At 42.3% G+C, this 27,882-nt stretch overlaps 1 protein-coding gene across 2 annotated transcripts in view; it reads right to left on the reverse strand.

Annotated features, from left to right (window-relative positions):
• Window positions 1–27,882, reverse strand: part of GABRB1 (gamma-aminobutyric acid type A receptor subunit beta1) — a 1,683,231-nt gene that overhangs the window by 1,028,668 nt on the left and 626,681 nt on the right. For both annotated transcript variants that reach the window (XM_078678962.1, XM_078678961.1), the window contains exon 4: window positions 15,550–15,770. In XM_078678962.1, coding sequence (XP_078535088.1) covers window positions 15,550–15,770 — 221 coding nt within the window. The remainder of the gene's footprint in view (window positions 1–15,549; window positions 15,771–27,882) is intronic.

A 27,882-nucleotide genomic window follows, 5' to 3' on the forward strand; every position in this document is an offset into this window, starting at 1 on the left:
CCGAAGGTCAGTAACCTGAGGCTGACTCGGAGACTGGGGTGTTCTCTCCCACACCCTGTCCTCCACTTGGGTCTTGTACCTTCCACTGTGGAGAGGTGCATCCAGACTTCAGAGGTGTCAGGGCACGTGTGGCAAGCGCCCTGCACAATTACCCCACCAGTTCTTGGGAGCTATCCTGCAACTGGTCTCCCAGCCCATGGTCTGTACCCTTAGGCTGGGCAGGTGCCTGGCAAGCCAGGACTTCTGGGGGAGTACAGCCACCTCCCAAGGGAAACACTTACTGTAAGTGTTGTGCAAGAGTCTTCTTTGCAATGCACTCCTGCCTTCTGTCCATCTGACAGCGCATGAAGCACCCTCAAGCCAGAAGTGGCCTCACCAGGGTCAGTCCTGGGGTGCTCTGACCTCAGAGCTGGTAACCCTTGACCCATGGGTCCTCCCACTGGGAACTGTCTCCTCCCTCACTCCACCATCTGGACTATTGCTCCCTGCCTTCCAGAGTGGTGCTGCCAGATACCAGAACTAGTGGGACACTTGTGACAGCCACCCCTGAGCTCTCCTGACACTACGGGGCCCCGTGGGGAATGGCCTCCCGGTACAGACTATGCCCCCCTACTTGTGTTCCCTCCGGGACCTATCCACGCCATGGGACTGGTTGTTTGTTGGGCAACGTAGGCCTTTGCCTACCCCCATCTCGCCTCCTGCCCTGAGAAGCGACATGGGACACACTATCCATCCCACTACACAGGGACCAATCTGGCCTATTGCACACCTCCTCGACCTCCCTAGGTCGGGGACAACCTGAGCCACCCTCTTCAGGATCACTCCCAAAAGCCTCTTCAGAACCTCTGGCATCCACCAAAAGGTCTGCCTCCAGAGCAAGCTCCCTGGGGTCAGAGAACTCACACTCCACAGGGTGTTGGTATAGTTCTCGAAAACCTTAACTGAACGTATGCTCTCGAGCAATCAAATTGTCCAGCCTTCACATGTGTTAACCATACTACCCTTCCCTCTACCTCTCAGTGCCTTGAACAGGTACCTGTACTATTATACTTTATTACAGTACCCCACATCACCCTCATGAGACAGGAGAGACAGTATCTGGCTGTACTTTAAACTCAATCCACACTCTTCTGGGGGTGTCTCTATACTTCCTTATCAGGGCTTCTACTACAGGGGAACCCATCTCCCTGTCACTCTCTATGAGAGCCAGTAAAGTGTCCCTCCAATCACTAGGAATTTTACTCCCCATGCCAGTTCTCCAATCCACCTAAGGGTCCCTGCACACCCCTGGAGCGCCTCATAAACCTGAACCCCTTAGTGTATATCAATCCCCTTTTTAAAGTCAGGCACTAAGTCTCTGGGTATGGGAACCTTTTCTGCAGTACTGGACATTATATTTTTGCTGCCACCCTCTGAGCTGGACTCTGCTCTCATAGCTTCCAGACCCAACTCTCTCATATGTAGTTCATGAGCCAAAAGCAATTTAATTGCCTCCATTGCAAGGGACTTCTTCTTCTCTTATTGCCTTTGGTCCATTTCTAGATTTTTGCTTTCCAATTCCAACTCTTTGTTTTCCATTTCCCATTTGATCTTCTCAAGCTCTAGCTCATGCTCTTGGACCTGTTGCCTGTCCTTCAGCTCCTTTGGGAACAGACTTATGGGTGACACACTGCTGCTAGTCTTGGCGGGCATTCCCCCACAGTCAGCTCCTGAGCTTCATACTCCATTTGCGGGTTTTGTACCTCCATATCCACTTCCTCATTCTCCGCCTCCTCAGCTTCTTTTGCTTTTAACAGGGCATTAGAAATACTTGCAAAACTGTTTCAGTTGAGGAAACATATAGGATCTCATCCTCTCCAGCTCAAACAGAACCTCTGCAACTTCAACTTCAGGCTCACCAAGCTGAGACTTGATTTGTAGATCAGTAGTGTACACCTATCACTGTATGTTAAGTACAAACACAAGTCCTATCCAACCGCTTCCACAATGTGAAAAAATGGGGTCTGTAGTTGACAGTGGCTTGCACCCTGTCCACGTAGGGACCCTTCCTTCTAGCCAAAGTAATGGGATTACACAGCTAAGATAACCCCTGCTCACCCCCTTTGTAGCTAGGCATGTGCAGTAAGGCTCATCTCAGAGGCAATGTGTGAAGCATTTGTACATAAAGCAAACAATAACACAGTGAACCCTACAAATGGACACCACACCTGTTTAGAAAAAAAACAATCTTTATCTAAACAAAACAAGAAAAAACAACAAGAATACAACATAAAGAACTCAAGATATCTCTTCTTAAAGGTTTAAACTATGTTGTCCGTAGAACTCTATGGTTGCATAGGTTTTAGCACAAAGATTCTTCAATGTATCAAAATCCAAGATGAAACATTTCCGCAGAGGAGAGAAGTGTCAGAAAACACCCTGATACATCGCTTCTTGAGTTCCAGGGGAATGAAAACGTCAGTTCTGCTGCATGCAGGATAAGTATATTGTCAATTCTTTACTGCGAGGCGAAGTGATGCTTCAAAATCCAAACATATGTCCTTCCTGCAGGTTGATGCACTGAAAACTTGGAGTACAGGTGCGCTGTGTGGGTCGTTGCTCCCAGCCGCTGCGTTGATTCTTCAGCTGCAGTGCAGTGATGCAATGATTTTCAGCCACACAGCCGGGCCTGCAGCAGCATCAGAGCAGGTGTCTTGGACGTCGGAGACATGATGCTCATGACTAGGGCTACCCGCAAACTTGGAGCCACAAGAACTGGTACAGTGTCAATTCTCCAGCCTCGAACAGGCGCTGTGTTGATCTTTTGGCCGCAGCACAGCAATGCTTAAGTTTTGAAACCACACAGCAAGCTTGCAGCAGGATTAATAGGTGCGAAGGGTTGCCACATGGATTTTATTCTTCTTTCTGCAGCAAAGCCACCTCCAAGGACCCAGAACTGAAATTGGCACCACTTGGCAGGACAGAAATTCCAGCAGATAGATTATGGGGCAGGAGGTGAAGTCTTTGATGGTGCTAAGGCTTCTTAACAGGAGGTAAGCCCAAGCAAGCCAATGGAGAATCTTCTCAAGCGGGATACAACGCAAAGTCCAGTCCTTTTCATCTCCGTGACAGAAGCAGCCACTGCAGGCTAAACCAGCAAAGCAACACAGCAAAGGAACAGTACTCCTCCAACAGCTTTCCAACTCTTCCTCATACCAGAGTCTTCTCTTTACCCATAAGTGTGGGGTTAGAGGTCCAATACTTATACCTCTTTCTGCCTTTGTAGTAGGCATACTTCAAAGGATAGTCTTTGTAGTGCACAGATACTGCCTTGCCCTGACCTGGTCCAGACACACTTCACAGGAGTGGAGATAGCATTGTGAAAGGACAGGCACAGCCCTATTCAGGTGGCAGGGACCACTCCTCCGCCACTCTAGGTCAAGAAGTCCATCAGCCTGGTGATGGCCAATCAGGATATGCAGGGCACACCTCAGCACCGTTTGTGTGATTGTCTAGAGTGAATGCACAAACAGCCAAACTGTCAGCCTAAACCTGACGTGGATGCCACAGGCAGGCAGAGGCACTAGTAAAGCAAAAAAATGCTCACTTTACTAAAAGTGGCATTTTCAAACACACAATATTAAAACCTACTTCACAAACTCCAAATCTCTATCTCTTCCCAATTGAAACTACACTTTTAAAGTGTTACAAGGCAGCTCCAATGATAACCTGTGGGAGAGATAGTCCTTGCAATAATGAAAAATGAATAATGAAGTTAGCCTTATTTCAATATCAGGACATGTAAAATACACAAATACGTGCCCTACCTTTCGCATACACTGCACCCTGTCCATGGGGCTACATTCGGGGTACCTTACATGTAATAAAAGGAAAGGTTTGGCCCAAGGCAAGTTGGTCAACTTGCCAGGTCATCATGGCATTTTAAACCTGCACTTGCAGACACTGCAGTGGCAGGCCTGAGTCATGTTTGCAGGAGCTTGCCTCCTGGATGGATAAGAACTTTCTGAAATTGAATGGCAGCAAGACCGAGGTGCTGGTGGTGGGAGGTGATACCTCAAGCACGACGTCAGAATGGTGGCCTCCGAGTCTGGGCCCTACCCCAACACATTGTACCGAGGCAAAAAATCTGGGGATCTGGGTGGACTCCACTCTCTCCTATGATGGACATAATCGACGCGTTGTTGGGAAATGTTTTGGAGTACTAAAAAAACTGCGGAAAACGTTGGATCTCCTCCCATTAGGGGCTAGGAAGACGATGATACATGCTCTTATTACATCTCGTCTTGACTATGGGAACATACTTTATCTGGGAGACAGGGCTAAGGGCCTTGGGAGATTACAGGTCCTACAGAATGCTGTCACACGGCTGGTTCTTATGTAGCCAAGGAGGGCGGCTTCAAAAATGGTCCTTGACTCATTGCACTGGCTCCCAGTCAAGAAAAGAGCTATGTTCAAGACGTTACTCTCCTGTCATCGCATTTCTCAGAATGTTGGCCCGGCATATCTGAGAGACTTGGTCTCCAGGTATGTTCCAAGAAGGTCTCTTAGATCCAGTGGGACTGGGCAGTTGGTAATCCCTAAGGTAAAGAAGGCCAAAATGGGAGGTCGTTCTTTCCGGGTCCTGGCTGCTCAGAACTGGAATAAGCTCCCTCTAAAACTTAGGCTAGAAACCTCGGAAGCTAAATTTAGAAAGCTGCTGAAAACTTACTTGTTCACTGCTTAGCACGGTGTGGCCCTCTGTTGTAGTAAATGCCACCTCCCTCTCACTTAGCGCGGGGACACGCTGAGATGCCGTAACCATGCGCTTTATACATTTCCTTATTATTTATTATTAGGGCTACTCATGGGGGTGGCTCAATAAGTGCTACAGGCTCTCTAATAGCATTTGATTTACAGGCCCTGGCACACACAGTGCACATTACTAGGTACTCACCAGTAAATCAAATATGACAATCATGGATTACCAATACCATTCAGACAGACAGCATATGCACTTTTGCACAGTTCAGCAGTGGTAAAGTGCCCAGAGTTCTAGAGCCAACAAAAACAGGTCAGAAAAAAATAGTAGGAAGAAGGCAAAAGGTTTGGGGATAACCATGAAAAAAGGGCCAAGTCCTAAACTGGGGCACTTCAACTTGGGTTGCCGAGTGATCCTATAAAATTCTATGATAGTGTTAGCAACAAGGGTGTAGCATGGTACCAACTGCACCAGCTTCAGTGGGGGTTACCGAGGAAAGATGAAATAATTTGTATTGACCCTTTTAAACTTTGATATGTGACTCACAGGAATGATACTACAAGAAAGAATATATTATCACATAGTTGTCCGAGGGTGAAAGGGTAACAACGGAACCAAATACGATTAAATAGAGAGAAAAAATAAAAAGTGCAAGGAACAAAAAGCTAGAGGTAAATGTACCAAGTGTTGAAGGAAGAACAGAAGAATGCAAAGAAGGAGAGAAAGATGTAAAGATAAATACGAAATGAATGTACGAATTGGGGCAAAAGTTCCAAGTGGTCCATCCTTGAAAGGGTCAGGATCACTTGTTTCAGTCACTCATGTAATGTGATATGGTTCAAAGTCGGGGGTATTTCTTTTCTGGCTACTTCCTTGGCTAGCAATATGATGGAAAGATGGGAATTTAGGCTTTCTTTACCAGGAATATGCTTTAAAGGTGGTTCTTCAGCAAGGAATGAGGACAACACAGACAGAGAAGTGTCACAATGTGTAAAAGAGATTAGGAGGGATCGCTGAAATTGCATGACTACATATTAGGAAGTCAGTTATTGTTGTTTATACAATTTGTCTCAAGTATCCACTAAAGATAAAAATTTGCAAAAGCATACCTGCTAGTATACCATGAGGAAGAAACTCAAAACAACAAAAATGCCATGAGTATCTGGCACATTTGTTAAAATCATTACCTGGTTATTTGACTGAGAGTGGACTAATTGTCCAATTCAACCGCGATAAAGCACTTAAAAACTTTTTTAATGTTTTTCTGAGAAGAAAAAATAAAGTAGTGTGAAATTAATGCTGCTATGTGCTTTTATGAAGCAATGTCCCAGATAACAGCATGGGCAGGGATGTATATCGGTCAGAGCATTAGTGTGGGGTACTTATAGGGGAAAGAGGAGCACTGTTGTCTTCCAGTGTTCACTATCTCTCCCAAGCAAGGTCAACAGATCAGCATGTGTGTCACGGTTCTGATTCTAGTAAGTTGTATAATACTAGTGTTGTGAAAGCACCTTGAGAGAAATACATTATTTTTCTGTAACTTCGTTAGGTATGCTCATGATATATAGATAGAGAATATTACTTACATTATTAAAATTGTATTGTTTTTCCTGAATTATTTTATTGGCAATTAAAAAAAAAACATACAGTTAGAGCCTAAAATGAACAAACCATACATACAATCATAATACGATGATGCATCCTAAGTTGCAATATAATACATATAAACATGAAGGTCTGGTTGCTAACAAGTGGTCCCGAATTGTGCATTGCAAAGTTTTGTCTGGTCTTTAATTTTGCCATGCAACTTATTAACTAATCAATAGTAGCACAACATTTCTAGTTACAGGGAGTAGCAAAATACTCTGCCTTGTGAATATTAATTATGCAGGTGTTCACATTTGTGTCTACCTGTGATTACTGCAAACATAGTGATGGTAGCCTGCAATAAACAGTAGACCAGAATCCCTGTGTTTGCATTTCCAAATAGGAAACTTTTTTTAAAGCAATCCATGTTCTCTGAAGGATCTGGAGCAGCTTTAAAAATTGTTCATACTTGTGAAAACATCGTGGGAGCAGACAGCGGTACATCAATTATGCCCTACTCTCTCTTGGGCTGCTAACATGATTTAAAAATCAGTTACTAATGCCTATGAGGTGTTGGCAATTGATAAATCATTCGCAAACCAATTATATATATCATACTGAATAAAAATTATGAGGAGATGCCCCTTTAACTCTGAATTATGGTTGAACTACTGAATATCAACACTGAAAATAACGAGAAACAAGACTCTCGATGACAGAATATCGAGGAAGAAAATATGAAGCAAAATATCAAATGGTAAGCGTATATCGGGAAGTATACATTTTCTGTGCCAAAATCCACATCTACATAGCTTGAAGATATATGTACCATGTAGGTACAGTTATGTGGAGGTAGATATACAAAATCTAGACTTACTTACATGTCTATAGTTTTTTGTTGTTGGTTATATTTTGACCTTGATATTCTGTTCCAACGATATTAGGGGTTCGATATTCAGGATGCACATATCTAATTACAATCTAGGGCTTGATTATGATGTTGGTTGGAAAGCATTCCAACCGAGTCGGATTCGGGGAGTCCGACCGACTGATTACGATGTTTCCGATCACTGTTCGGTCGGACTCCAGCTGACTTCAATAAGAGCCTGTGTTCCGACTGAAATTACTGGCTCCCATTGAAGAAAGGGGTGGGTGTGGAAAACCTTGCACCCTGTGGGGAGCACCCCATGGTGCCTGCCACATTGTGCATGGTGGGAAAGAGGAGACCCATGGGTACCCCCACTGGCCCCAACCGAAGGCCTCTGGGTGAAGGGGGGACCTGCTACGGGCCCCCAAAGTTGGGTTTGCGACAGCCAATCCCTGTCAGAGAAACGGAGTCGGCAAGGCGGACCGAATCTGACATCGTAATGCATCTGTCGGAAACGCGCTCCGTAGAGCCATTCATACAAGTCGGCTGCGACTGACTCGGGTTCTCCAAATTCCGTTCAGACCCGAGTCGGAACGAGTCGGAAAGTCCGAACGGTTTCTGACCATCGTAATCGGTTAGTCAGAAATGTTTCCAAGTCGCTCGGAAACAAGGCTTCCGATACGGATTCGGACAAACCGAACGCCGCTTGAAGCCTTTCCGACTCATTTTATGAGTTGGAAATGCTCACAAATTGGGTCAAATAAATACTACAAAACCATTTCGGGGTTACAAAGTCATACAACTCATAGGGTATGCAACTACAAAATGGCTTTAGCTACTATCAGAAACTCTCTGGTCAACAACCCAACAATTAAATAACTTATAGAGCTACATCTGAGAGAATCAGTTAGTGACACCTTCTCACCTACCTCGATTTCATCCATTAAATCAAATCTCAAATCAGAATCCAATTTCCCATGGACTGGACTGATTTGTTTGGCACAGGAGTTTTACCCCTCACAGTGCCCTATCAAGAAAATAGACAATAAAGCCTATATCAATGCATTTTACATATTGATCTGTCTTGTTGGTTGTAACTGAGTTAGGTGGGCCAAACACACACGTATGTGTCAGTGATTATTAAATAGGGTTCTTTACAATAAAATGCAGGGAGAAAAAGTACACTGGCTGCACTCACTGCCAAGTTAATGTTTATTGCTGTGACTCATAGTGCAGCTGTTAAGTTCACAATTCTACATTAGAGGACGACACTTTGGTAGGAAGAACTAGTCATTCATACTCTGGCTTGGAAAAACTTCTTATAAACAAGCAGCCTGGAATGAAGTACAAGAGACCCAGGGGATCGAGGGGGTTGTCTTTGCAGTTTGATAATTTGTTTGCTTCCCTTCTTGTTTGTGAGGTCGAATATGGGAAAACATATGTTTATACATAGATTAAAAGTGGCTTTGTAAGCCGCGTGGACCTGTCCGGTATCGTATATGCCCAATTTATCAATAGAATATATTGAGAGAATGTTGGTGTCTCTACCAAAACTTAGAATGTCTAAAATGCTGACACAAACTGGCAATAAATAGCTAAATTCCAAGCACCCAGATTCTGCTTAGAAGACTTCAACATTTTCCTTGCAATCCTCTTATCGGTGTCTATTATAACTGACTGACAATGGCAGTAAAGGTCTTGCACAACTGGGTCCTGCTGGTGCTGTCAATGAATGACAGGAAATAGCACCAGAGAAAAGGGAGAAATGCTCAGGGGCTACAAGAGTGCCTGGAGTCTTTTTTTTCTTTTAGTTTATTAAATTAGCACAGTTATTTAAAACCATTGCAATAAAATGTCATCATAGCACTGTTACTACGTTAAAAGCAAAAACAAAGAAAACCATCAAATTTAAGTTTGTATACATATTACTGACGAGGCAGTCTTGTAGTTACTGGTATAATCATGTGACAGGTTTCCAAAGCCAAGGATAAAATAATTTAGTACAGGGATACTAGGACAGAGGGAAAAAAAAGTTTGTGATAAGTTTTTATGGGGGAGAAACTGGAAGGGTGGGGGCAGGAGGGGGTAAAAACAGATTGTCCAAGAGTCTCACATATTTTCCAGACCTTACAAGCACTTGAATCTCTAGGGAAGTAAATCAGAGGGCCGATGCCTCCCAACATGTACTGATGCCCCTTTTTAAATATAAAGGTTTTAAAAGAAGTCTTCTGGGAGCGTCAAGGATGGGACAACAGCACAGAAGATGCAACCATGATTCAGACCTGTAGTTGCACAGTCTACAGGCCCCCTCCTCACTTGTTGGAGTCCATTGGTTGAAGGCAGTGGAGCGCAAACCTAAGAGACGCATGAACAATATATTCCTCCATGCCACTGCGTTCAGACTTTCCAGGAGGTAAGATGGAGGTACCCCAGGGAGGTATGAGTTATTCAAGGGAAGCAGGATAGTTGTTGTTTTTAGAACCTGTATGTCCATTTGATAGGAAATTTGTCTAACCTGCTTGTTGATAACCCTTTATCAGACTGTCTATGGAATAGTGTCTGTGGTTAGTAATGGTTCGTCGATGTGTAGCGTTCTTATGTCCTTTACAATTTGATGGTTCCACAGATTCCCAGAGCTGGCAAGAGTTTCTTTTAACCGGGCTTTAAGGGTGTTGTCTGCGGCTTTTAATGTCCTTATAAAATATTTCAGGGTATCAGCCTCACAGAAAATAGATTGTCTTTGAAGGCCCAGCTCCAGTCATAGTCTTGCCCTGTGGATGTAATTCGGTAGATGGAAGAGTGCCTGGAGTCATTGTTTATTCTGGCAAAGGTAGCTGATCCCAATTGCACCTCAAATAGTTGAGTTCCTGAATGAAAGGCGGAGTTGGATCCAGAATTACTCTGCAACTGTCATGCTCAGACAGGAGGCACTGAGGGAAGGTCAAGAGACATGCCATATACAATGGTAATACTTTATACTGAGAGCATAGAGGCTCTCAGTAAAGGGAAAACTAACTTTATCCCACAGCTTCAGCTGTTACGGAGTGACAACATGGGAAGGATTCATGCATGGAGCATGTAGCTCCTGCTTAAGCTGTCATTCACTATCTGTTGGTGCTGATGGAGGAAGTAAGAAGCTGCAACATACTCATGTGTTCTTTACATCCAGTACGGCCCTTACAAGCATGTTCTAATACCATTAGCTGGGGTAACGTAGCCTTTGCCTTTTCGATAATTGCCAGTCATCCCATTAGGTGCCTTCATCTTTTGCTCAGTTACCCTAACTTGGGCATGCGTAGTTATCCCACAACAACTCATTAATAAAATTCATAATTATTGAGTACACCTGAAATGTGCTTGATACAATGAATGCTGAGCATTGTGAGTTTACGGATACAAATTTCTTCTGATCGCTAGAAATAAAATACCACAACTAGCTAACGTTATTAATTTCAATGCTATCCACTCTTGAGCTAAAGCTTATTTCAAAGACACTTTTGGTATTTTAAATGTTTATCCTGGAATGCAGTCGGTTTGTGTACAAATTATGTTACAGTGATCAAGATTCCTGTAGTCAAAGAGTAAAACCACATATTCAAAAGCTCTGATGATTGGAGTGTCTCACCAGATGCTGTTGTGTGTGAGTGGATCTCAGAAACTCGAGTCAAATTGAAACTGCCAATTACACGCCAGCGGGTATGGTTCTGGGCACAGACGTTCGCTATAATTATGCAGCATTTCTAGTTGTGCACTCAGTTATTTCCTCTCTGCATCTGATAAAGCTGATTGCTAGCATGATGTCATGTCACGTGAAAACTGCATAAAAACGAATTGTGGAAAGAGCGTGGATACATTTTAGCTGGAATGTAGGCACCAATCAGGGAGGAAGTCAAGTGCACTACTGTACACTGCCACCTCAGTTACAACAGAACACTACCACCTCAGTTGCAACATCACATTGTCATCACCACTGAACTGAACTCAAAATGACCAGCAAAAATCACCTAGGAGTTTTATTTTGGTTTCCCCTGACCACCGCTACCTGGTAGTTGGGAAGGGTTGGGCATCTTCTGACCCTTGCATTTTAACCCCTCCTCCAAACTGCCTTCGCTTTGCTTATGAGCTGAGGGTAAGAACTGAGTTGAGGTAGATTACATTGCGTTTGGTCTCTGCTGGAAACTTTAGTTAATAACCATGCTTGCTTCCCCTTTAATAATTTCTTTATTTTCGAGTCACATTGTTTTGATGAATGGACAGGACAGTGAGTTTGAGACACTTGTGCTCAAACAGTAAATGATCCCAGAAAATGCTCAGCTTCTCCTTGGATTACATGTTTGTGGTGTAAGAAACTGCGGGAGCCCCTCTAGGAGTAACCCCTTCCACCGCTCCCACTGGTGGCTAAATGTTCTTAGAGAATTTATCGGTGACATTTCCATTTATATAAAAATAGGGATTCAGCCTTAAGTAATGATACTCAGGTGAGACAGCTCTGAGGGAATGAGACACGTGTTGGCAGACACTGTATAACATGATATGACACAAACACAATATGACCAGTCTGTTTGAATGAAAAAAATCAAATAAAAACAAGGGGGTTTATTTACAAGCCCTTGGTTCCGCAGGTATGCCACTTTCCCCCATATTAAAAAGTATGCATCTGCGGTGCAAGGGTCTTGTAAATAAGCCTCACAATTTCAACCCATCAAGGATAGCGCCATTTAATCATACTAACTATGCATACCGGCTACCTCAGAGTTCTACAATATTACTAACATTTCTGTTGCCATGTTAGCTACCGCACATCCATTCACAGCACTAAAAATCTGCCTCTCACAATTTTATTAAACTCCTTGCGACAAAACCTGCAAAAGACATCCCAGCTCATAAGTGTAAGTCTGCTTTGGTACTTTTGAAGTGCACCTCTCCAATGTACAAATACATGAATGTATCTTTTTGTTTTGCTGAAAGTAATTTCCGTGAAAGGTAACTTTTGAAGGACATCGTCTTCCCACATCAAACTTGCTCTGTGCTCAGATGCAATGAGAGATTTCTTTTACACTTTGCCTCCGTCTAATAATAGAAAACAGCACTAAAAATAACTCGCATGAAAGGCATTTTTTTCAATCGGGCTGATGGAGGTGAATTGCTTGTATAGTCCGAAGGCAATTGGAAAGACATATGTCTCCTCATGCTCTGCTTAACAAAACCAAAAACACTTCTGCAAGCCATCAACCATTTCCTAATGGGCGCCTTATTTTTCCTATTTTCTCCTTCCCAGAAAGTGTAGCACCTGCTTTCGCCTCGCAGCACGCATCTATCTCTATCAATGCGTTCTGCTAAGAGAGTGCTTATGTCAGGAACACACTGCTTCTGAAGCGATGGTGGCAAACAGTACAGCAACAAGCATTCAGAGGATAGGCATGCTGATGAGAAAACAGTTACTGCTGAGAAATACACAACCATTTCTGGCACAAGTGTAAACCGATTTGAGTTTTCATCTTTTAGAAGTTTAAAAATTCCGGCACTTAAACCCCTGGATCAATCAAAAACTAGTCTGCTGCATAATGTTGCTCTGAAGTCTCCTCCCGTTCCATCAAAACTGCATCACACTGGAATGCCCGTGGCAGTGGTGTTGTCGAGACTTGATTACTGTAAGATTGTGTATGCTGAAGCCCCAAAGAAAGAAATTAGGACGCTACAGAGTCCATAAAACCAGGTTGTCGGGCTCTGCCTCAACCAAAACAAGCACAGGCAGTGCCAGTCAGTTTCACCTATGTGTAACAGTAAGGAGTGGTTTGGTAATACAGTAGGGACAAAAGCCAATCTAAAGCTATAGGTGCTTGTGAATCCTAAATGAGACAAACCTGTAGCTTGAACACTGGCTTTTAGCACCACTACATTCATATAAATGGGTTATAATTTGCTATAAAATAATGATTAGTTTAGTCATGTGTCAGTATACAAAGTCCGCGCCAGGCTGCATTGACAGTCCTTCATAAAATGCATGTGCATTTTTTTTTTTTATGTGTACAAGCTTTCCACTTGTATCTGTCTTTCTCTCTTTCAGAAATTCAACAAAAATACAGCATCACTCATGGTCTCTGTATAAAATGTGCCATCTGCTCTGCTGTCCTTTAGGAAGGGGTAAAGATGTCTTACTGTAGCAATGTCAAGGCCCCTTGGCCAAGCTCTGCTGATAGTTCAATAAACCATTGTATTGCTGTCTTTCGAAACACATTATGTTATTTCCTTAATTAGTTATGTATAGCTTTCAACAATAAGATGCTTTAGGAAGTAGGTGTTTCTAGGAGTCTTATATCAACGAATATATTTGATTGTCATGAATGAAAAATGTCTAATCCAGCTCTCTTACCTAATGTCATGCCATGAAATCTGTGTGCGTTCTCTTCCTGAAACATTATAAAAGACATACTTTTGGGGAACAGACAACCTTTTGTATATTAAGCTTTTAGTTCATTTCGTTTTTAGCTAAAGAAGATCGAGCTATGATTTTTTTGGCTTTTATCTGGAGATAGACCTTATGCCTGGCTGCTTGCAAATTCAATTGATGTTTGACTGACTACTTTTCTTTCTGTAATGATTAATTTTCAACCATAGCAATGCAGTAGTGATTATTAGTTGTTTTTATGTAGCGCTTTCGCTGATTCAAACTGCTATAAACAAGTAGAGCTACAATTACCAAGTTTAGTGGTAGTCAGTATAGTGACCTCAGAATGAGGAGTGAGTCTTTGAGAGATACAAACTCTATAGACAGAGAGTACTGCAATGTCTGCAGCATGACGACGCTTCCACATACCTGATTCGGGTGGCGAGGTAGGGACTAGGAATTGGGGAACGATCCCCCTTCTCAAGCAGGAAAGGAGTTGTGAATAGAGAGATGCATTGATCAGTAATCAAATTCAGCTTAGACAGAAGTATATTTCCTCTTTGTCTTTCATCACAAAGGCAGGCAGTGATGAAAGTGCAGCCATGATATCTCTCGACACTGAACTGCTCTTCAAATCCCTGATGAAGGCAGGGTGCTGTGATGCTGTTCTCCCCACTTCCTGCAAACATGACACTCCCAGGGCTGGTGTGTAGGGTGCTATTTCAGTAGGGCTAGAAAGGACTTATTTTTCTCACACCCCAAGCAGGAAAATACTATTGGGTGTGGCAACATGCACTACCAGACTGAGAGAGGAAGGGGTGAGAAGTAGGTGCGAGGGGAATAATTTACTATCACCAGGAGGACAGTGAGAGGAGCAGGAAGACAGACCTGGGAGAAAACGGAAACACATGCCCCCTAATGGAGGGCCCAATGATAGAGAAGAAAGTTGTTTCTGAGAGCAAGCATTGTAAGGCTACATCAAGCCCATCAAAGGCAAGGGTAAAAGAGCTATGCTACAGTCTAGGACAAATACAGAATAGAGAGGAAAGCCACAAATAAATAAAAGGAGATCAGGATTGACAATAAGGACATCAAATCATGATAAAGGGCTCACTCAGTGTAGGGGTTCACTAAGTGGAGTATATCCGTGACAATGATATCCGTGACAGACAGCTGGAGCTGTCTAGAGCGAGACCGCAAAAATGGACTCACGTCACAGTCGCCCTAAAATACCTCCACTGTCCTGCAATGACTGACAGAAAATAATTTAAACGTCTCTGAACTGTCTTCAAAAATTGGGAGGGTTGGAGTCCAAAATATACAAAGCACATAGGGCCTGTTGTAAGAAGTCCAGGTGGTGTATTGTACACACTGTGTTGTGCTGCCTGTGCATTATTTTACAATTCAATTGATGTGCTAGATCTGTTAGAGCATTGTTGTTGTCCACTTATCCCCAGTTTGTTGTGAAGACACTTTTTCAGTTCAACAGTTCTGTGTTGATAGTGACAACCCCGGGCTTGCAGAATGACCGTCTTTATCGAAACATTCCCTACAACTACCTTAACTACCCTCCATACAACTTTGAACTCACACCATGTTATCATTAACAGGAGCACTAATATAGCCACAGTGATAATATTACAGTGGAACATAATTTAACTTATCTTCAGCAATTACCTTATGAGAGTTTATAAGATCTCATTCTTTTCAATTGCTTCTGGAATTTAGTAAGCAAGTAGCACTATTAAAACACTAGACATTAAAAGAATTGTATAGTTCAAATCGGATGAATAAATGTAATATACTATTCTGAAAATGCCAGTACCACATACAAGTTTGCCTAAGGTAGGTACTTTCAAAACTAGTAAAGCATGAGATACCATCCTAAATTTGAAGATGAAGCAAGAGCAAGATTAAGTGTTCTCAAAGTGTTTCAAGAGTGAAAGAAGAAACCAAAATGCAGCCTACCGTAGACCATAAAGCACAGTTCCATCAGGATGCAAGCGAATCATTCTATTTTTCACAGTAACGCCATGAACAAACGACTTTTTGTCATTGAGGAAGTATGTGTCTGGTACCCATAGCTGATCAGCAACCCTGTTGTCCAGCGTGAGGTTCAGCGGTATTCCAGAATAAGAAAGCCTTTTATCCCTCCATGACTGCTGGAAGTACATTGTAAGTGTATAATCCTGAAAGGAAACAGAGAAAGGTGCACAATATATGATGGGTTAAAACCTGCATGACAGTCACAAATTCACAATTTGTTTTATCTTTTTGAAAGTCAGTTTCAATTTCATGCCCATGGAATATAGCCCTACTTCGCCTGTTCAATGAAAGGAAGCTGTCTTGTATACTTTGTTCAATTTATCAAGATTAAATGTGGGGATTTGATGAATGAAAACATTGCAGGCGCAAAGGATGGGATCATGTTCAATTGGCATAAAAATTGTACAACGGTTTGGAAGAGGTTGGAAATCCGTCTTTTAAATCATGTCCTAAGGTCCAATATTGTATGGCTTGATACTCATTCAGCCTTAGTGTTACCTATAAGTAAATTCTGTAGCACTAGTACGAGGACTTTGCAAAGAGGGTCTCACCAAGGGCCCAGCTGATGTCAATGGCTGGGGCGCATTGCAGTGCATTTATAATGTCAATAGGCACGTCTTTGCAGTGCACTGGATGCATCCAGGATAGTGCAAAGAGGCCATTCTCAAGCACTGACAAAATACTGCCTAATTAATATATATTCTTGAGGCGTGATTCCGGACTGGCCAGGCATTTCCCCAGTGGGCTGTGGCTACTGGAGGCCGGTTTGAAGAGCCCAGGGTCGCGACTGGTACCTGCCACTCTCCCCAAATCACCCAGATTAATTGCAGCAGGTACAGGGGACTTCAAGCAAGAGGGGAAGAGTGGGAGAGGCATGGAGAGAGAGCCAGAGAATAGAAGAGAGAACGAAGGGGAGAGAGAACGGATGGATGAAAAGAGAGACACAGAGGAAAGGAGGGAACAGGGCTGGTGTGAACATTTAGCAGGGCTGCTTTTGGTCCCCAGTCCAGCCGAGAACCGTTTTGTGAACTGATTGTTAATGCAGAGGTGGAGGCCTGCAAGGAAGTGCAAACCTCAGTGCTTGCACCTGCTTTCACAAAGTGCTGGCATTTCTACCGCACTGTCAAAACTGTGCCACAGCATGAAATATACCTTTGAAAGAGCATGCATTGGTCCGTGTGGCTGCTGTGGGCTACTGCCCACAGCACTGCCCACCGCTGTCACCCGCACAGCGCATGACTTCCTTCTCCGAAAGTTTTCACTTTGCAAACACTAATCAACTGACAAGGGTAGCCACAACATTTTCAAGGACTATTGATACATTGCCTTACATTTTGAAAAGAAGGAGGAGCGCCCATTTACAGCCCCCATCTAATTCCAATTTGCACAGACTCGCCATGTGTGCATGAGGTGTGGTAACAACTCTTGTTTATAATTTAGTGTGTTTTATTTTGATAAGCTCTCGATGCTTTATCATCTTTAACAATTCGCGTTCTGTCTCCCGCTCGAACGTACACGTAGACACATACACCAGGACCACCAATATGCCATTTAGGTGATTTTGTTTTTCAAACTGCAAAGCAACTGATAAAAAAAAACTCAAGAGCCGGTGGAACAGCATGGTAACATAATTACAATCAACTCTACTTCATAATTTATGCTCAAATATTCAAAAACCCAATTTTTCTATTCCGCTCAATCATTTCCACGCCATCTGTATGCATAAATTGTGCAGTTTGTCGAGACTATCTGTGACCCATTAACCTTCTTAACAGTGAATAAATAGGATAATGTAATTGCCTGCGATGCTTCAAACATGTTATCATTTTAAATACTGGCAGCAGTAACACTCTGCACAGGCATGCTGTCGATAACGAATTCTAAATCCTTAGGTAATCTAAAGCCACATTATAGAAGTCTAACTTCCACTAATAAAGATGCACTAAACAATGTTTCATGAGTGAGCTCAGGGACAAACTTCACAAAGTTGAATGATATTCTAAATAGTATCTGTGTTTTGATAGAGGCCCACATGGAGACACCCCTCCATTTACCAGGTACACTTTCTTCTTGTTATTTTTTTAGGATTTTGTAAAAAACTACATACAGTCGATAACTAAGATTACAATCATTCAGTATTTATAAAAAAGGTTAATATTCTTTATGTGGGAAGGCATCAGTTGTAGGGGAGGACCAAGTGGTAGAGAAGATCGAGTGGGATAAAAAGCAAACAAGATGGTAAAGCATTGAAGTAAAACACAATGTGATTTTAATAGTAAGGCCAACAAGTTGAAAGAATAACACAAAACCCATCTGCAGCAATCTTCAGAGCGCTGGCAGGAAATGAAATTCGACGTCTTTTTCAAAGCAGGAAATGAGTGTTCAATCACTTGGGCTAAAAGTAACCTTGTTGAATATTTTCCAACACCAGCCTTTCCATGTTGATCTTAATTAAAGGCTAGTCAGGAGACTCCCATTTTCACGAGCCTCCTGAACTTTATGTCATTGAGTTTGGCTCTTGGTGTTCAAATGTGTATAGTTAGTTATTCCGAGGATTTGCTAAGTATCTTCGGAGGCCAGCAGGTACTTCTCATAAGTTTAAATCGTGTTAGATGAATTGTTGCAACTGTTAATTTTGAGTTTCTTTGGTGTGTTTCAATAAATGGCAGCTCCAAGACTATTGTTTCTTGAATTTCTGAAAGCTTAGTTTAGATCAACTTGAATTAGAAGATTACAACCCAGGAATATGACTTGGGTGCAACGAAGAAGCTGTTGACCATGGTGGCTTTGGGCTTTAGTCAAGTCAAGTCACAGTTTATTGTACGATTAAATAAAATCTTTACAAATTTCCCAAAAAATAAAAGTAACTCTTTACAATCACAAATTAAAACCAGACAACATTGATGGGATCCCCTTGGTTGTTTAGCTAAAGTGCAGGTGCTTGACCATCTGAATGCATCGTTTTCATTGCTAGAACAATGATAGTGCTTTAAACCTTACTGTTATGTAGTCACTCACACTCAAGTGAATGGTAATATGAAAATACATACTTTGGCCTTTAGGTTTATAGCGATGTCAGCTATGAACACATCTCCCCTACATTGCATATTTCTGTTTTCATTCTTTTTCTTGCATATTTCAAGTTTGATGATAATGGGATAAGGATAAGGTAGTTTCTGGGATCTCTTCACTGTATTTAGGGGACTGTGGTCACTCATTTTTTATTAATCCCTGGTGAGGACATGGTCCAATGTCTTCCTGATTTAGAGTCTGGGCGAGTGAATTGGTGCAAGAATGACTGGTGATTGTTATGAGCTTGTGCCTTCAGTCACAGTGGAGGGGAATGATAGGAAGAGAGTCTAGTGAGGGGATCATAACTGATTATCTAAAATAAAAGGTGAGCGGTGACAGGTTGTAAGGTTACATTGCTCCCTGCAGGGATTAAAAAGGATATGGCACCTGTGTGCGGAAGGGTGGGAGAAAGTCAGAGTTTTAGGGGACAAAGATATATGGTGCAGAGAAGATAACGGCTAGCGATGTGAGAAGCCCATGCCAGTGAATGTGACTGCCATAATGATGTTCACTGAGACTGACGGCCCAGAGTCCAATTTTGTGACAAGATTGCTAGAAGCATGGGGAAAGATCCAATTGAGTATTTGGACACCCTAAAAGAGGAGCTGATTGTGAGGTTCTCCTGATTATATAAGGTTTAATAGAGTCAGCATGGTCAAATTATTTCTGGGCTGCAAGCCTGTAGATAAGGAAACATCCTCACCTAAGATGGCCACCCTTGCTTTGGTGACATTTGAGGGCAGAGCTCCATGTGTGAGTTTCTTCCCTCAGAGAATTGTGCTTTTTGGGCAAATTTGACAATGGATTTCACCTTGAGAAGTATGGAAAAGATTTAAGGACACTGTGATTGCTGGTGAATCGACTTAGTGCGGATATTGTGGCCTATTCAACTCCACCCTCCATGGCAGAAGGCACCTAACACTGCTGCTTATGTATTGTGCAGAAAAAGGAGAACTTCTCCAGCAAATTTTGGGATGTGTTGTGGGCTTTACAACATGGAGCAGCAGCATCGTAAATTGAAGTGGCAGTGGTGAGCCCAAAGCATGCCAACCCAAGCAGCAAGCTCGGAATGGCAGCAAGATCTTCAGGGTGACAGCAAAGCAGTGGAGCTGGAGACACACAATGTCCCCCAACAGAGCCAGACAGTTGTATTGTATCCCAGTGATCCAGCACAAGCGGAGTAAATACTATGGGAGAGGTACAATGAATCATGGAATCTGGAAGAAAGTTGGCTAAGCGGTAGTGGTGCTATCTAATCATAGGGAAATCTGAAGAGCTAGGGTTCATGCCAGAACATGAAGTTATCTCCTTTTATGTGGAAAGGTTGTTCCAGAAGGTCAAGTTTGTAGGGATCACACACTAAATATGTTGGATTTAACTAGTAGGAGGAACGTTTTTTTATGGAAGCTGATCCAAGTTTCCAGAACATTGCATATTCTTTCTCATTCTTTATTATGCGGCAGTGGACAAATCTGTCCTCCTCCCAACAATGCAGAGCCCCGCTTCTACTTTCCAATTTTACAGCATATCTACTTGAGTAGGAGAGAAGTCTGTTCATATCAAGCTTTTATTGCAGCACCGCCAGTCCTACTGGGCAGCGGTTTTGGACAATTCTATGGGCAGAGTTACTGAAGGCATTTAGTGCAGGTCATGGGAGCGTCCCTTGGGCTTAACTTTCTTCAGCAGTGAACCATAGCTCATTAGACTGTTTTATTGATGTCTAGCACCGAGACCACACTGTCCATACATTCATATAATACTTCACGCAATCCTGACAGCTTGTCCTACGGGGCATGTTAGCAAACGGCTAATTAAGTATTTGTTAGCATATATTTTCTATCATCAGAATAAAAAGAACCCTTGTTTTTAGGCTTGACCACCTTGTTAACCACTGCTGTAGTTTAAGACTTCTATGAGGTTTACTGACTGATTCCAACTTTTACCACCTGTCATGGAACCGTGTGTTCAATTCTTGTTAATGTATCTCTCTATTTACCTTGGTGATTACTGAAGCTAACGGTCTGCATGCCTGACTGAGTTAACCATCACACGGGTAAAATGTGCAGCTAGCACATACCAGCCTTTCTTTCTTTTCAACTGAGCTTTTAATCATATAGAAATGGATTTCTGCCAAAGATAATCTTTTTTTCTTCAAATTTGGGTAGTACCTGTCCACAGAGTCCTGAAGAGGCCACTAGGTTAAGGGCCGAAACACGTTAACCTACATCATCCTGGATCAGCGCCTAATGAGAAGAACAAGCATATACTTCAAATGTTTCTATAGACCTATGCCATAGTTCTATGCAATTAAGTTGTGTACTACACTAACAGGTCTATTATAATTGGGTGTTTTTACCTGGAGACGGATATTTTTTTGACATTACTAACACAGGTTTATTTGCCATCATTGCAGATACACTGTTTACCTAAATATCTCCGCCATCTCAGACTATTTCGCTTTGATGTATATTGTAAAGTATACAAGCCTAACCAGAACAAGTAAATGTTGATAAAAGAATTATTTTTCTTGCTTGTGTCTTCCTTTTCTTCAGTACAACCATGCCTCCACTACAAATTCGCCATAGATTATAAGAATAATAAAGATTACATTCCAAAACTGTCCTTTTCACCATTGAGGTGACATATAAGTCTGTCTATTTTTTTATTCATCCTGCTCGAGCTTTATTTGTATTTTTGTTTTTTAGTTGTGTTGCCAAGGCTCTAGAGGGTTATGTAGGCTCTCCTCATCCTTTCTTATTTTTACTCATTCACCCTAAAGCAGGAATCATGTCAAAATCAAATCTAATGACCCTTGTGAGGGAATCACTCATTCTTGAGTAGTAAGGCTAAAGAAGACTTGAACAGATATTCAAATGTAAAGATTTTCTTACGAACTGATACACATGCACACCGTATAGAAGTTGTCTACCTTTTAATACCAATGAGATTATTATCTAAGAACGCACTCTTTTCAAACCCCTCTGTTTTTCCCAGTACCTACCCTATATATTTAGCCCCCAAGTGACATAAAGGCAGAGGTAGTTATCCCTCCCAAAGTCTTAGTGGGGTGTTCAGAAATCTATTGGCTTTTCCATAGTTGAGGTTCAGGTGGGTGGTTATACTGACCATTCTTTATGAGTAGAAACCAACATGACCGCTTAAAAAAAAATAGCATCTTTGGAATCCAGAGGGTTCTCCCATCTAATCGGTTTCTTTCATAAAGTAGCTGGACTCAGTCTAACTCATCAAAAGTCTTGTCTTGGTGTGTCAGTCATAAACATATGATACACAGCCTTATAAATGAAAAATCAAACTGGACAAAAAATTCCATATGATCCAGTCCTATCTTTTCAACATTAAAGCATGGATGAGTTTAAAATTTCTAAATCTCGGTGGAGGCAAAACTGAAGTGAATCTGTATGTCTGCCCCCTCAACAAAAGGAAAAAAGCTAGGGTTAATTATTAATGCTAGATGACCAAGTCAGTGCAGTGGTTCATAGCTGTGTTTTCCATTTCTACACTCTAAAACAGTGCTCCCTTTTGTCTCATTATACCACAGGAATTTTGTAGATGGGGTTGAGGTTGAATCCTGCTTTGACTGCGCTATTGCATTTTATGTGGGAGACCCCAAAATACTTATTTAATGGCTTTGGGCAGTTCAAAACGCTGGGGTGAGGTTAGTATGTGGCTTCTTCTGAAGGTATCATGTCTTTGAACAAGTCTGTCACTCTGTGTGCTATTCATATAGCACTGAATCACATTTAAAAATAGCATGCCTTATCTTTCAGTATCTAATAATGCATATTTGTAAAGTGCCCACATAAGTGTCTCTCGGCGCTGAATAACAGATGTTTATAGTTATCCAACTCAATGGTATTCATTTTAATCTAATTACCAATTCTCCTCTAAATATAGCAGCTATCTTCATCTGTGGCCACTTGTAAGGAGCAAAGGTAATTTCTTCTTCAAGCCCGGTTTAAAGTTACTTGCTACTAAGGGCACAAGCAGTATTGAATTTGAAGAGCCTTCAGGCACTCATCCGCTCCGGTACCATTCTATTAACTTGCATTGATGAAGAACAGACCCCTAGAGACCATGTCTGATATTTGTGCATTATATAATATAACTTGCATTGATGAACAGCCCCCAATATAGTTTTATCTAGCTATCAATCAGGGGTTTATAAAGTGCACTACTCACCCGCAAAGGTCTCAAGGCGCTGGGGTGGGGGGTGCTGCTCCGGATCAGTCGAAGAGCCAGGTCTTGAGGTCCTTCCTGAATGTGTGCAGGGTCGGGGAGATTCTGATGTTCACCGGGAGCTCGTTTCAGGTCTTGGCCGCGTGTAGGAGAAGGCTCTCCCGCCTGTTCTGTTCCTGGTGATACCGAGGACCACTGCCAAGGTGAGGTTGGCAGAACGGAGGCTACTCTTGGGTACATGGAAGGATACTCTCTCGTTGAGGTATTTTCGGTCCGATGTTGTTGAGGGATTTGTAGGCGTGGGTGAGGAGTTTGAAGGTGACCCTCTTCTCGACGGGGAGCCAGTGGAGGTCTCGTAGGTGTTGGGTCCTGTGTTCTTGATGCGGTGTCCCAAGTACGAGTCTGGCTGCGGCGTTCTGGATGGTCTGGAGCCTGTGTAGGAGATTCCTGTTGATTCCGGCATAGTTGCAGTAGTCCAGTCTGCTAGTTTTGAGCGCGTGGGCGATAGATAGATCTATCTATCTATCTATCTATCTATCTATCTATCTATCTATCTATCTATCTATCTATCTATCTATACACACATATATCTCGTCAGATATTTGTATATTTTAGTGTTTGTGTAAATATATCACTGAAAAACCATAGGTTTCAGGAACGTTATAGTTAGAAATTAGCATTTAAAAAACCTTAGAAATTAACTGAAAAAACCATAGGTTTTAGGGGTGTTATAGTTAGCTGGACATTTCACTCGTACAAAACCATTGAAATTCCTCTGATATAGTTAGTTGTACTCACTATATCTCGCGTGCCCTGCAATCCACTGCTGATGATGTCACATATTACATCATTCATGACATGGTCAGTGACATCACAGTTTGCTTTCACTTGACCGGAGCTGTGAAAGATCCCGCCAAGCAAGAGAAAACACTAACTCTGCTTCCAGCGGGCAGGAGCAAGAAAACTGCTCCCATTCGCTGGGAGCGTAGTTTTCATCTGTTTCCCTGCCAAATGTGAAGCGGGCTGGAAAACAGATGACAGAATTGCTCCCACATGATGGGAGCAGCATTCTTTGCTGCTCCCTATGTGTAGCAATACCAGCTCCTGATGGAGGCGGGGAGCCAACAGGGACCGTGGGGGCTTTGAGGTTGCATTGGGTCCCCCCTTGGTCCCCAAAGTAGTACACTGGATGCAGTGGATGGGCTCCAGGGCACCAAGGAGCAAGAGGCGAGGCCCCGGGGGATGGGGCCCCCAGGGCCAAAATTGGTCCTGGGAAGGGTCATGGCGCGGTCCCCCTCCCCTATTGAATTATGGCTGGGCCCCAGGGAATGGAGTCCCCAGGTCTGAAATTGGCCCATAGAGGTATAAAGTTTGGACCCGCTCATTTTACAGAATTTAAACCTCTACAGGTAGCACTTACAAATATAAACATATCAGGTACTCCAGGTGAAGCTTTACCTCTGGAAAGGACAAATCATCCTGACTTCCTAGACTTGGTGAAGGCAAAGCAAGAGTGTTTTCTTAGTAATTCCACATTGACAAACTATCTGAAATCTGTGGTGAAGGTGAATGTATGGTTGATCTATCAGAGTGCAGTCTGTAGTGACTGTAACGAGTGGGTTCTTTCTTGGCCTCTCCTAGTGAAAGCAGAGCCCATGGTTTTCTCTTTAAATGTTTACCAGTATTCAAGTGTGCATCATCATCTGAATCTGCACCCATTTGTCCTGGCTCCAACCACTTTAGTAGCACATAGGAGTCTTTCCTCCTTTTACCAGATGATGTATACCTTACCAAAAGGCCCCCACAGTGAGTTTGCCACCGAATTTGGTGATGCCCCAGAGAATATGAGGACACCTCCTCCAAACAGAGAAGCAATTGCTTCACATAGCTAGGAGAAAGTACCCTTGTTTGGTGGAGAGTCACCTCTTTGTCGTCTACTATTCTTCATTATAGAAAGATTCATATTATCACAGATTTATGTATGAAGACGCATGAGGAACAGTCACATTGCAGAAATGCACACAAGGTCACTGGAGACATTTCCTCGTAGTCCATTATGCAGTTGTAGTGTGGAATATGCACTAGACATTTACCCAACAAGTTAGCACTTACTAATTAACCAGCAAGAAGTACTCCAGTTGGGTAAACATTTTGTGCAAAGCTGTGGGCTCTTGTTTGATAAAGAGGCAGGTGAGGTTAAGTTCTCGTGCAATCACTCACACAGCTACTGATGCACCCATACAGAAACTCTGTCACCCATTCACACACCTATTCTGCCATTCTCACATCTATTTACAGACCCAGTCACTCATAGACTCATTCACCAACCTGTACAGCCACTCAAAGACCTATGCAGCCACTCACATACCCACTTTCAAAGGTTACAGGTTACAGTTAGAAAAAACAAACCTCAGGAATTCAGTAGAAAATCCAAAGGTTATAGGGTTCGTTATAGTTAGGAAATAAAAAAAATGAAACTGTAAAAATTCTCAGAAAAACACCTAAAGGTTTCATGTACATTATTGTTAGGAAATAGGTTTATAAAAATCTTAGAAATTCATGGAAAAAAACAAAGGTTACAGGGACGTTATAATTAGGAAGTAGAATTTAAAAAACATTGAAATTCACTGAAAAAAAACAAAGGTTCAGGGACGTTATAGTTAGGGAATAGAATAAATGCAACATTAGAAAATCACTGAAAAAAACAAAGGTTATAGGGGCGTTATAGTTAGGCTCAGATTTTACTCGTACAACACCAATGAAATTCAGCAGTTATAGTTACCTGAGATAACTATAACTTATGCCCCTACACTGCACTCCTTATGACCTCACATATTACATTACTCATGACATGGACAGTGACATCACTGATGACAATGGGCTCTTAATGCCAAAGGGCATATTTTCCTTGAACTGCTACATTTTACATGGTTAGATCTTCTTATCATATTCCTGTTGCTCTCCTCGTTACTGATCTATGTGAACAGAGGGAACTTCTCAGTCAAGTGCTCTTTCTGCCTCCTCAGATTTCTAGTGGCTTGCTCTTTTTTGGGCTTGCAACAGGGCAAGCACAAAACAGAGTATGACATGAATGCCTGGTCTAGCGATTTGCCAGTGGTGTCCATTGTGGTGGGGTGTGTGAAGCATTCACAAACCTCTATCAATGGCAATTGGAAAGTATGTTTGTTGGAAATTACCATCTTCTGTCTGGCATAATCCCAGATTTTTTTGTCTCATCTAACAAACCTCTTTTTTGTTGGCCACAGGACTCTTCGCACTTAACTCCTGATAACCAGTGATAAAGAATGTTTGTGCTCTCTTTTTTAATCAGAATAAAGATAAAATATACCTAATTGGCCTATTTAAGTTACTGGTAATCCCCTTGGATACATGGGGCATCATGTAACTAGGGTCGGTAAATTAAATGCTACTTGTGAACTGCAGCACTCATTGTGCCATCCACTTAAGTAGCACGGTAGAAATGTCTACAGGCCTGTCATTGCACCCTGATTGGGCACCTTTAAATTGGCATTTGGATCTAGCAAGAGAAACATTTTGCTAGGTGTAAACCTATCTTTTTAATAATTATTAATCTATGTATGCCCTAAATGCCTACATGGCAGGGTGCATGGTATTTAAGAGCCATAGCATTTAGTTTAATATATGACATATCCTGGCAATGAAAAACCTCTAAACTAGTTTTCGGGTAGTAAGACTGGCTCTCGCATAAAGAAACTACTAATGCTTATTTTTTGGTTTGGAAGCAGCTCGAAAATTGGTTCAAGGACTCATGTTAATAGTAAGTCAACATCCAAGTCATTGTTAAAGTCAGATTTTATTGTACTATTTTAAAAGTGACAATTTGTAAAAGTGTACCTTTCTGACAGTCTCCAATGTCTCCATGACCGCTGAATGACTCCCCTCTGGTGAGAGGCAGATTTCTCCCAGACAGTGAGAGAAGGTTTGCGGTTGTAGATGTGTTTTTTTTCCTTGAGCAGGATGGACTGTGGGGGTTGTGGCCACTTCCTGAGCTTTGAACGGTACCAACCCTTGGCACTGGCAGTTGTAGCTCACACCTTAGCCTGCCTTCTTTTGTCTTCTTAGTCTGCTTGGCTCTGAACCTAGTGAACATAGTGGGGGGGGGGGAGCTGCCCCATAAAATGTTTGGAGTGGCCACAAGGAAATCTTTGCCTATTATCATAGCCGCACATCATATTGGACACAGGGAGGTTTGACATATGGATGAAAGGTTCTGCCATGCTGGATGTAGTTGGAGAAGGGTATTATGGGCTTGTTTATAGGAAATCATGAAGGAGGTACAGCAAAACTGGGTAAGGTCACCCCTGAGAAATTTTACTCTATTTGTTAGGTTGCAGCCAGGACTTTCCTCCACCCACACACTGGCCCTGGCATAAAAGTGGCATGCCATCTGTCCCTCTACAGCGGACTCAGCCAAGTAATCCTGTGTCCCAGCACTTGTGTGCACTTTTTGGTACCTTCATCATCACTCTGTTGGAGTTTGTGCATGTTTGTCAGCATTAAAATCTTGTTTCCTCAGGTTCATCTATTTGTTGTATCTTTCGTCACTCGTTTGATCTTGTTTACGTGTGACAGTAGGTACACGCAGTAGTCTTTGCACATCTTCTTGAGTTGTTTTCTCAAGTCACTACATTTGTCATTACCGTACTGAGCATGTTCACTTTTTATACTTTGGGCTCAGAGCACACTTTAATGACTTCTGCACTCTTTATTCGGGCAGCTCTTAGAACTCTTTTTCAATCCTATAACTGGCAGTAACCTTTTACTTCTAATTTTTTCGTAGAATCTTTGGTGATTTTCAAGGGCTACGCTCTATATAAATTTGTTGTGTACCAACCATGAATTCGGCAATTCTCCCGGTTGGGGTGTCTAATCATTTAGTAGTGATTTAATATGTTACATTTCGTAGAGGTAACTTGTGGTTATTTTTTGTTTATTAGAACTCTT

Source organism: Lissotriton helveticus, chromosome 2_2 (assembly GCF_964261635.1).
Source record: "Lissotriton helveticus chromosome 2_2, aLisHel1.1, whole genome shotgun sequence".
In the NCBI taxonomy this organism is placed as follows: domain Eukaryota; kingdom Metazoa; phylum Chordata; class Amphibia; order Caudata; family Salamandridae; genus Lissotriton; species Lissotriton helveticus.